Source organism: Papaver somniferum, chromosome 2 (genome assembly GCF_003573695.1).
Source record: "Papaver somniferum cultivar HN1 chromosome 2, ASM357369v1, whole genome shotgun sequence".
Taxonomy (NCBI): Eukaryota; Viridiplantae; Streptophyta; class Magnoliopsida; order Ranunculales; family Papaveraceae; genus Papaver; species Papaver somniferum.
In genome coordinates this window covers 107,024,892-107,036,398 of record NC_039359.1, presented here as the reverse complement: position 1 = coordinate 107,036,398, position 11,507 = coordinate 107,024,892, and the positions used below count along the sequence as shown (strand labels likewise).

The 11,507-nt window shown below is 39.3% G+C and overlaps 2 protein-coding genes across 2 annotated transcripts; both read right to left on the bottom strand.

Moving 5' to 3' along the window:
• Positions 1-2,685: 2,685 nt before the first annotated feature.
• On the bottom strand, positions 2,686-3,423 carry LOC113351733. The gene has a single exon (XM_026595669.1). It carries the CDS (start codon positions 3,421-3,423, stop codon positions 2,686-2,688), a length of 738 nt encoding a protein of 245 aa, XP_026451454.1.
• Positions 3,424-3,720: 297 nt separating this feature from the next.
• LOC113351732 lies at positions 3,721-5,684 on the bottom strand. The gene is made up of 3 exons (XM_026595668.1): positions 5,408-5,684; positions 4,421-4,839; positions 3,721-4,338 (listed from the first exon to the last, which is right to left on the bottom strand). The coding sequence occupies exons 1-3, from the start codon at positions 5,682-5,684 to the stop codon at positions 3,721-3,723; spliced, it is 1,314 nt and encodes a 437-aa protein (XP_026451453.1).
• Positions 5,685-11,507: the final 5,823 nt, after the last annotated feature.

Here is an 11,507-nt window from a genome sequence, read left to right as displayed (position 1 = left end):
CTCTACCATGGACGAACTTGAGGTTGTTAATGTCGAGAGTGAAGAATCTTCGGGACTCATCTCGATAAGCTCGACTCTGTGTGCAGACGAACGTGTAAAGATGGTAGACCTCCTCAAGGAATATCAAGACTTATTCACATGGACATACGAGGAAATGCCTGGCTTGGACGAAAGGCTGGCCACTCATCATTTACACGTGATACCCGGATCCAAACCGGTCAAGCAAACCTCGAGACAATTTCGGCACGATGTAGAAGAACAGATTAAGGTAGAGATTCAAAAGCTACTAGCGGCTGGATTCATCAAACCGATTCACCAACCTACTTGGTTAGCCAACGTAGTTCCGGTAAAAAACGAAGAATGGACAGATCAGGTGTTGTGTCGATTTTAGAGATTTGAACAAATGTTTCCCTAAAGATGACTTTCCGCTACCCAACATTGACATGCTAGTAGACGCCACCAATGGACATGATATGTTCTCTTTCATGGATGGATACAACAGCTACAACCAAATAAAGATGTAAGAACACGACGCAAGTAATACGGCTTTTGCTTAACAAAATTTCGGTACAATTGATGTTTTATTCCATGATGTGTGTATGGATGTGTGTGTGATTCAATTGTTTCCGATTAAGAAAAACTATTGTTATCTTGTTTTATTGTGTGGTATCAATTGTTTAGGCTTACAAAATTTCGTGCAATTGCAGTGTTTTAATGATTATTTTGATTCAATTGCTTCCAGTTGAGGTGAATAATTATGCAAGTTGATTTGTTTTGGTTTGTATGAATTATTTATGGCTTAACGAAAGAAAAAGTTCACGGGATAAGTTGTTTAGTCCAATTCGATTCCGGATAAGAGAAACTAAGTTTATCTTAGTTAGACTTATCAAAGTGGAGGTTTCGGTTATTCAAGTCTAACCGAATTCCTTAACAAGAAATGCTAGTTAACTTACCTAGTACTTGTATGGATAATTAGATCATGATGAGAAAAATAGAGTTATCTTTATTTTGGTCTTATCGAATGAAGCGATTGTATTTGTACAATCGGTTTAGCAAAGGGACTAAGTTGCTTAGTTGATTTTTGGTTTGATAAACTAAATTGGGAAAATTGCTTCGGACAATCGTTTCCTTGATAACATATCAAAACAAATTACTTTGTAATTTCGGTTTTGATATTGGTTATCAAAAATGGTGTGTGGAACCCTCGTGCTTAACTCTATAGGTTTGCAAGTCTGTTTTGAGATTTGTAAGATTCTTTTCGTGTTGTCCTTTATTTTTTCGTTTCTTTGTCATTTTGTGACAAAAAAGGGGAGAAATATATGGAATAAACAAGTGATACTGATATTGATTTTATATTTATTGGTATCACTAAGGAAAAAAACAATTGTGCTTAAACGTTTATCTAACGAAATAGTAAAAGCATATACTAAGGGGGGAGTAGCATATCATATTAATTGGTATAACAAAGACGTGCGGATTGATGAAATCTACCTATCTCACCTTTAGGGGGAGTATTAGCTTTGTTATTATAATGTCAACAACGACATTTAAGGATTGAATGAATACATGTTATTGTGTTTTTGAATTCAGAAATCAAGCGTATGTGTAATGAATTCTTGTAATTTGTTTATCCATATGATTGTAAGAGTTTTGTCACTTAAATGGACAAAGGGGGAGATTGTTAGAGCATAGCTCGGTTGAACCACCAAGCGTTGGTATGTCAAGTTTGGTTGTCATACTTTAGTGAACCAAACTCATTTTAAGAGTCGCTTGATTATGTGCTAGAGTCAACTTCGTATATGTTAGCTTGAAATTATTAGGATATGAGACATTACAAGTATTGAGAAGACTTGAAGAAGTCAAGAAGTAAGAAGCTACAACGACAACATCATCCTTCCACTTGAGGTTAGTGATATTTGACTTGAAATGTTTCATTCCCTAAAGTATCTTTCAAGTCGTGTATATTGAAAACGAAACTGCGAAGCATGAACACTCTAGATAAACATAGTATTAAGGAATACAATATGAAGTTTATTTCTTAACCATTAAAATTTGTAGATAAGACATCGACATAATCGTTTAAATGCTATTGTGATTATGATGGGTATGAGGTGAGGATTTCATCCTAGGAAACAATGTTTTACATGTGTTTTAAGAAAGTAAGTTCATAAACTTGTTTATGAATCGAAAAGGAAATTTCCAGGAATTATTGGGATTGTTATTCATTGCATATCTTGTGAACATCCAATATGTGAGATTTAGTATAACCGCTCACGACTTGTTTGTGTTCATGGTAAAACTATTCACAAAGGCCTGACTTATGTGTTGGTATGACTTTTATTAGTGAAACCGATCTTAAGTAATCACCTAAGATGGTATGATCGAGTTTGTGATTTGTTGAACCGAATCTGGGTAAAGGGGAACCGATCCTATGAAGAGGTGCAATACATCATAAAGGGGAACCGATCCTTGTATGATGTGCAGCAAGGTTTATAGCAGAAAGAGGAACCGATTCTATGAACATGTGCAACACGTTTTTAGGCAAGGGGGAACCGATCCTATGGACATGTGCAACACATATAAGTTAGAATTTTTTTTACTCGGTCAATAAAATAGAATAAAAAGCAAAAACTGTACAGGTCCTAGGCTATAATGAGCTAGCCAAGGGCTACCAACAAAACTAGCCTATTTAAAACGGAAATAAACCTCACCCGGCCATTCTACAGAAAGCATAGATATTGGCCGCCCCTCATAAAACTCAAAAATGTCCTCATCTAGTAAACATGCTTGCTTAGCCGAAGCATCTGTAGAAAAATTAACTTCCCTATATCTATGAATGTAGCGAATATTGGAGTAAAAACTCCTCGCCAATATCCACTTCTGATTTAATTTCCAAGGTAAACCCTCATTTTGGAAAGCTTGAATGCAACCCATCGAATCAGATTGTACGCAGATACTCCTAAAATTCCACCTTCTTGCCAACATAGCACCATATATAACTGCGCACACTTCCGTATAAAAGTTTGTCTGCAATCCCAGGCCAACGCAGAGGACACCCAAAACAGCTGCGTTTGCATCACGAAAAGTAACGCCAGCACCAACCGGGCCTGGATTTCCAAGGGACGCACCATCACAGCAAATCATGATTTCATCTTGGTTAGGAGGACACCACCATACCTCAATTGGAGAAGAAACTTTGCACGATCTATGCTTCACTTTGAAATAATTCAAGATGCGTAAATCCTCCATTGTATTATTCATATGGCCCTTCATCCTAATTGAGTTATCACGAATTAACTGATAAACTCTACCTTTAAAACCTAGCCAATGTACAACAACATCTTCAAAATAAACTTTGTTGCGCAGCCTCCATAAATCCGTAGTGATTGCAAGATTAGCAACCAGCCACAGATCCTTAATCATCCTGTTGCACCCCTTAGCAGCCTTATACGAGGCCACCAAATCTTCTCTTGGTTGCAGATTAAAAATACGAGCCGCCCAAGCCCAAATTCTCTTGGAAAATATGCACTGCCAAGTAATATGTCTAAGAGTTTCGCAATCCCGTCTACACAAACGGCACATTGAAGGCAAACACCTTCCAGTCTTCTTAATGACATTATCATCACTAGCACAACACTGTTTTTCCCAGATCTCCCAATATTGAACACTTAGAGTAGGGTGCACAACTGGCCGAGAAAACAAAGTTGCAGCTGGCAGAGTTTACGCATTCTCTCTAATGGCAGCCTTTGCAGATTTAACTGAGAAGACCCATTTGCTATCTAAATCCCAAATCTTATAATCATCGCCCCCAGCAATAATAGGCAAGTTTCCAACATCAATATTGAGTCGAACCATCAAATCCCTAGTGCTTTGAGGAATAGCCCAAGCACCATCAAAAATAATATCACTAACCTTAGCCTTAAAGTCATTAGGGCCTTTGGAAGTAATACCTAATCTCTTCGCAATCGAAAAATCACCAAGCCAATTATCAAATAATAAGGAAGTATTAGCGCCATCACCTATAATTGTCCTAGTGTGTTGCTGCACAAAATCATAAACCCACCGGATTCCAGGAAAAACCGTAGAACCCAGTTTGTAATCAATCAAAACTCCATTCAATTTGAAGTACTTCGCCCTCAAAAATCTGGCCCAAGTCTTGTCCGAGTCACGAATTGAAATCCATAACTTCATAAGCATAGCCTTGTTAATATCAACCAATCTTCTGAGGCCTAGACCACCTTCAGGTCTTGAACAGCACGGGTTGGCATACAACACCGTAAAGAACTTCCGTTTTTCCGCATCACCCGACCAAAGAAAATTCCTAATAGCCCTCTCAACCTGTTTAATGATATGGCAAGGCCATTTATAAACAGTCATAGAGTGAATAACATAGCTAGCAATCACCGATATGATCAAAAACCAGTCTAGCTTGAAAAGATAAAAGTTTACCCTTCCAACCAGCCAACTTGTCCATAATCTTTTCAACTACCTTCCTGACATGAATGTGTCGCACAATGCCAGGCTTCAATTGAATTCCCAGATATTTATCTGGAAATAAGGCTCTTTCCATGCCCAAATAATTAGCAATAGCAATACTCCGAGAATAAGTGCCACCGTCGTAATAAAATTTGCTCTTCGCATAATTTATGCACTGGCCTGAAGCCTTCTCATAGACACTAAGCATAGTCTTCAAATTTTGCAAGCTATGAAGATTACCTCTACAGAAAACAAGAATATCATCCGCAAAGAGAAGGTGTGTTGGAGCCACACCTTTCTTACTAACCATGTTGTGCATACTTCTATTAGCCAATAATTTAGAGAGATTACGACTCAAAATATCTTCAATAAGAACAAAAATCAAAGGTGAAAGAGGATCACCTTGGCGCAACCCTCTAGTGATGCTAAAGAAACCCTCTGAACTTCCATTTATTATCACAGAAATCCTTGCAAACTAAGAATATTATGAATCCAAGAGCACCAGGTTTCAGAAAAACCATATTGACGGAAAACTTCAGTTATAAACTCCCAACTTACAGTATCAAAAGCTTGAGAAATGTCAAGTTTTAAGCCGACATTACCAAAGTTCCTTGGCGTAGAAATTCAGACGCAAGATCTACATTTTCATGAATGTTCCTTCCCTTCATAAAAGCCACTTGTTCTTCAGAAATCAGTCTATTCAGAACCGTACCAAGTCTGGTAGCCAAAAATTTTGTAATGATTTTGAAGAAAAAATTACTCAAACCAATAGGCCTAAAATCCTTAATAGCATCCGACCTTGTGTTTTTTGGAATGAGAACAATAAAACTAGAATTAATTCCATTAGGAATTTTCCTCATCAACCAACAATTTTTAATGGCACCAAAAAGATCAATATCAATAATATTCCAACAATGTATGTAGAAAGAACCTGAGAAACCAACTGGGCCAGGCGCCGAATCCGCTCCCAAGTCAAAAACAGCTCTCTTACTCTCGTCTAGAGTTGGCACAACATCCATAAAAGAACTCTCAGGGACTGAGATTCTTTCATGATCAAACTCAAACAAATTTGGATCAATGACAGCCTCTCCACCATTAAACTTATTCTTATAGTGATTGACAATGAAATCTTTAATTTCATCCTGCAAAACCAAAGTAGAGTTAGATGAAATCCGAAGTTCAGATATTGTATTTTGACTTCTTCTCATATGAATGCTATTATGAAAAAATCGAGTGTTTTGGTCACCATCCTCTAACCAAGTAACTCTCGATTTCATCTTAAGCATTACTGCAAAATCAGTCTACATTGCATCCACAATATTCTTGGCATCTACCACCTTAGTGAATTGGAATTCATCCGCCGAATCTAAATCTAGAAGATCATTTTCAGATTCAAGACTAAGTTCAGCCTGTTAGATACCATACATATGTGGGGAACCGATCCTATAACCTAGTCAAACGAAATTCGGAAATCTAGTGTGACTATGTACAATACTCACATGGAGGTAGAACCGAAACTTGTTTTGGTAGAACCGTGAAACCCATGATTTGTGATTGAGTGTTTCTTAATCAATCGCATAGTTCTTGAAAGTCAGATGAACCAATTCTAAACTTGTTTGGAAGTGTGTCATATCAGTTTCAAGGTTGTAAGTATGAAAGAGGACTTACGAAGTAAGGATGTCAGCGTACTTTGAACACGATCAGTAATGTTTATCTTTTATTGTTCAAAGTTATTCCTTAATAGCTACAGGAAGAAAACCCCAGGATTGAAATATAAATAAGTTAAGAATCTTTTATTTAAGGTTGTTAATTTTATTTTAGAAAAATGAGAATTAGTATTGTGTATTTGCTAGTTGAGATTTTCCAAAGAGATTTCCGGTCATTATTTTGGACAGAGCATTTCCAGGAATTCTGGGAACCGAATTTGGAATATATTGAATATCTTTGAGAATATTGTCGGTTTTGGAAATTCCTTGGTTTCCAAACTTCCTTGTCTATAAATACTTGAAGTTTGCATTTCTAGCAAACTAATCCTTCGTGACAACAAACTTCCTCGGTTGTGTTGTTACTGGTGTACCCTCATATTCGAAGAGGAGAGTAACCTAATTAGGCGAAATCTCTTACGGCCACGCAGTTTAAAGTCTTCTTAGGGATTGAGAAGCTCTACGAGTACCGTTGGTGGGAAACTAGATAATTGCAGTTTATCTTGTGTTTTCGATTGATTTGATTGACTAACGGTGGTTGAACTTTGATTGCACCTAGTTTGTTTATGCTTGAGAATATTCTCTTATGATACAAGATTCACTCAAACTAGATCGAAGTTTCGACATGGATCTTTAGATTGTTGTTAGTGCTAAAGATGATCTTGTGATAATCCATTGTTAACAGATTCCGTTCTGTGCGTGATTGATCACAGGAGATTCAAGTTGTTGTGTGCAGGTGTTTATTGAAGATCTAAGAAGATTTGAAGACAAAGAAGATATTGAAGATTTCTGATTTGGGTTTCATAATCTTTGGTGTGCATAATACTTGTTTCAGTATAAGAGGATCCAACTATAATCAGTTTATCCTTGTGGTAGATTGGATTGATTAGTTGTGTAGATCGACATCAATACAATTCTTTGTGATTAAAAGTATTGATTGAAAAATCTTAAAAATTACTTCGGTAGTTGAGAATAAGATAGATCTAAGAACCTGACGAAGGAGTTTATTGACGAGAGACGAATCTAAACCCTAAACAAATGCACTGCACGGGAGTACTTTAGATTCAAGAGATCAATTTGTATAATTCTGGCCTAAACCAAGAAATGGCCGTTCCAGACTTGCTTCGGTCACAAAGTGAAGGAGAGGGGTTGATCTTAGGGAGGGGAGTGGAGAAGGTGTTTGAGATCAGAATGTTGAATTATGAAGGTGTGACTGTTTTACGACTTGTATCAGAAAATGGTTTCTGGTTACTTGTGTTGATAACTTGTGTTCTGTTCGAAATAGATTGAAAACCTATTTATACAAGTCATTGAATGCACACCCTAATCTCCTTAGGAAGTGGAGGAAGTGACGTAGTGGGGAAGTGGGTTTGTGCAGAAGGTAGTGATCATCGTGTCTCCGTCAAGAGAGAAGACTGATCACACGTTCTCCCACTACTATCATTAGTGTTAACCATCCATCTTTACTGTCACTTTCTCGTAATGGGAGTGTTGTACGTCGCACGTTGTAAACCTCCAAACCAATACCCCAGTAAGTATCCCCCATTTTGCGACGTGTTTGATGTCTCGAATAAGTGGGTCAAGTCATGGGACTTTCCGCGGAGAATAACATATCGTGCTATTAGGTGAAACAACTAAGTTTTTTATGAGGCCGGCATAAAATATATATGTATTTGATGCATGTAAAGCATCACATTTAAGAATCTCAAAGTAATCGATGTGTATGAAGCATCGTTGTTTTAGAGCTTAATTGAATAAGTCGCGGATTAAGCGCCTTAAAGGAGGTAGCATGGTCGACCACCTTTGAGTGATCGTTTGATGGCTCTAGTGACACGCCATCACTTGGTCGATCACTGCCCGTGGAGTAGGGGTGGCCGGTGATCATGGCGTCACCCTCCTGGCCATCTAGAATCTGATCTAAACCGTCTGACCAAGCCAGCAAAGTTGGTCGGACAAGATGATTTGCGGCAGTTGAACGCTGCCGCTGATTATATTTTAGGGTTTGAAGCTGCACGGACAACCCTCTTTGGGCGAGCGTTCCGGGACATCGAGCCCTAATTCGAACAGGACGGTCGGCTATGTGTAAAGTTGGGCCGACAGTGATCGTGTTGACATCTCCTGGGCCACCTAAAATTAGATCTAAGCCACTCAAATCAGCTGGAAAATATGGATGGTTGTGATCAATTTGCGGAAGTAATGTGTTGCCGCAAAGTAATTTTAGGGTTTCTTATAACAGCGCGTTCACGCTACTTCGGGAAAACGTTTTGATATGCTCTGGTTTTGTCGTGGATAGGTCGATCGACCAAGGTAGGAGTTGAGCCAATGGTGAACACGTTGGCACCTCTTTGATCGCTCAAGATGAGATCCAAGCCGTCCAACTAGGCCGGCTAAGTTGGACAGACGCGATAAGGCTTGAGACTCTTTTTGTCAGTCTCAGCTCGTTTGAACTACTTTTATGCAGCGTTAACGCCCATGTTTGGGTCGGCGTTCGAAGCACTTGTGAATGATCTACATAGGGCTCGATTGAATAGAGTATTAGTGGGCCGCCGATAATCACGCTGGCGCTTTTTTGATTGCCCAAAGCTCGATCTAAGGCGTCCAACTTGGATGGACAAGTTGGACGGATATGATGATTTTAAGACTGTCATGGTCGGTCTAACTCGTTTGAGCCTTCTTTTTAAACGCATGAACACCCATGTTTGGGTCAGCGTTTGAAGTGTTCGTGAACGAGCAGAAGACTATTTGATCGACTAGGGAACTAGTGGGCCCGTCAGTGATCACTATAGTGATTGCCTAGTTCTGCTAGGAGTAGTCTAAGCTTGTTAAATCACGCGGCCAAATCGTGTGGCCGTGATTATTTTTGAGACTGATATTAACAGTCTAGATTTTATTTAAGGAATATGTGTTCGATCACGCTAACTTTAATTAAGAAAGTGTGTGAACGCGCTGATCTGTTTATCAGAGAGCGATGTAGCCTGTATGAGTATTTTTGTGCAGATCCCAATACTGGCACTTCGGGAGATTCATGCTACTCCGCTGAGAGTGAGCATTGATCGTCATGTCATGTCAATATTGAGAGTTCAGCTGGGAACATAGCATATGCAAATACTAGGCAAGTCATGCATTAGTTAGTAATGCTGGCATAAAATAGAATTCACAGAATATTTGGGATTGCTACTACGCGCACCATTCTGAGTGAATTTCATATTTATACTGAGTTGCTCAATACATATATAAGTAAAGAGGTTTGAACACTCGTTACTTGCAAATGGCTTTCATTCCTTTGCAGGATTACAGCGCAAAATATAGGGTTTTACGATTTTGACCCTGAACTAAAAACCACCATCAACATTAAGTCCCCTGCTTAGCACGTAACAGTGACATTGTTGCGGGGTATACAATAGATGGTGACATACAAGATGGGATAGATACGAAGAAAATAGGCTTACCAGGAAAGGCAGAATCATCCCTCGAGTCTGGGGCCGCATGACTGGCGGGCTCGGTATTGGCGCTCCACTAGTTCGTCCGTGGGGGTTAGCTTGGCGGGTCCAGCTGCCTTCGTTCGTACACGAATCCAAGATGGATTCCTTTTCCCGTTCGAACTCCCAACACGCTGCGTGTATAAAAGGGGATCAACTTTTTTTTTTCGTTGGTTTTACTCTTGTGTCTTCGTGTTAGCAGCAAAGGCGTGTCAATTGAAAAATGATCAGCAGGAGGAACATCAACAATACGAGGAAGTGAGCATCTCCAACGTCTTTTCCCTTCTTCGTTTTCTTTTTTTTTTTCCTTTTTTTTTTGTGTGTGTGTGTGGATATAAACCCTAGTTTTAGGTGTAGCTTCCATGAACTTGAAAAAATCATCCTATTGTGAATGAAATTCTTCGTTGGTAATATTGTAGCGAATTCCACTAGTATATAATCGATAGTAGAGCAGTTAACGTTGCTAAGATCACCGATAAACCAGCAAACCTAAGTTGGATGCCATCGCTCGCTTCTTTCTTCCTTTTTGTATGGAAAACCTAGCTTTAAGTTGTGATCGATGCAAAACTTAGCTGTAGGTTTCGGCAGTGAGCATAATACCCACAATAAACCCGTTCGTCCGTCCGTGCGTTCAACTTGGTCGTGGCCATACATCCAACGGCCAATACAAGGCTTTATGCGACCTCCTCCATTTTTTTTGTTCGAGTGGGTGTAGATCCCTTTGGGACCGGTTGTACATGCCTCGAGTCTAGTAGGACGTTCGAGCATGCAGAGACCATGAGAATATCGAGCATGCAGTGGCCATGAGGGCGATCGAGCGTGAAGTGGCCAGGAGGGCGATCGAGCATATATTGGCCATTTTTCGTCCATGAACTTCGACCATTAGTAATAATGTTGAATTAACAGGTTGTGTATATGGTCCCCTCTTAATATAAATAATAACTCTCTTCCATTGTACTTTATTGTAGTTATTTGGAGGTGATAAGATAATAACTCTCTTAATAAGAAATTCTCTTTAAGATGTCACCTGGAAATACTTCGATCTGCTGCCAAGCCAGGAGATGCTATCAATTTCAAAGACATGCCAAACATATATGATGAGCTCTTTTTTGTGCCTTATTCGAACGTTAGGACTCATCCTGGTCATAAGATAATCCTCCTTACAGATTCAGAGAATGAGAAGGATGCCGCATCAGTTTCCCCGGAGCGTGTGATGAGGTTATGTCTCCAAAAGAAAGAGTATCCAGCTTCTCCTATTGATTTCAGGATTTTCCACACTCCGCTGCGCTCTTATGAAGGCTGGATGAGGTATATGTTGGGTAATGAACACATCAAAGATAACCTGACTAAAGCGCAAGTTATTGAAGTTGTCATGGCGTCTGCAACACTTTATATCAAGAAAGATGTTGTAGGTTTAATTACTTTCATTTCTCGATGGTGTCCTTCCACACACACGGCCATATGCAGATGGGGAGAGATGACCATCACTTTGGAAAGCGTAGCTAATTTGTTGAGTCTTCCAGTTGTGGGAAGTTTCAATTATAAACTATCCACCGTAGAAATCGTCACAATCGATATTTTAGTTCAGAAGGCAAAAGAATATAACCAACTGTTTGAGGGTGAAAACAGTTTCTGCTGATTTTGGTAATTTCGAGTGTGTGGGTGAGAAACGAGTCTAAACCCTAAACAATGTACTGCAAGGGAGTACTTTGATTCGAGAGATCAATCTGTACAAATCCGTCCTAAACCAAGAAATGGTCGTTCCAGACTTGCTTCGATCACAAAGTGAAGGAGAAGGGTTGGTATAGGGAGGAAGCGAAGAGAGTGTTGAGACCAGAATAGTTGATTC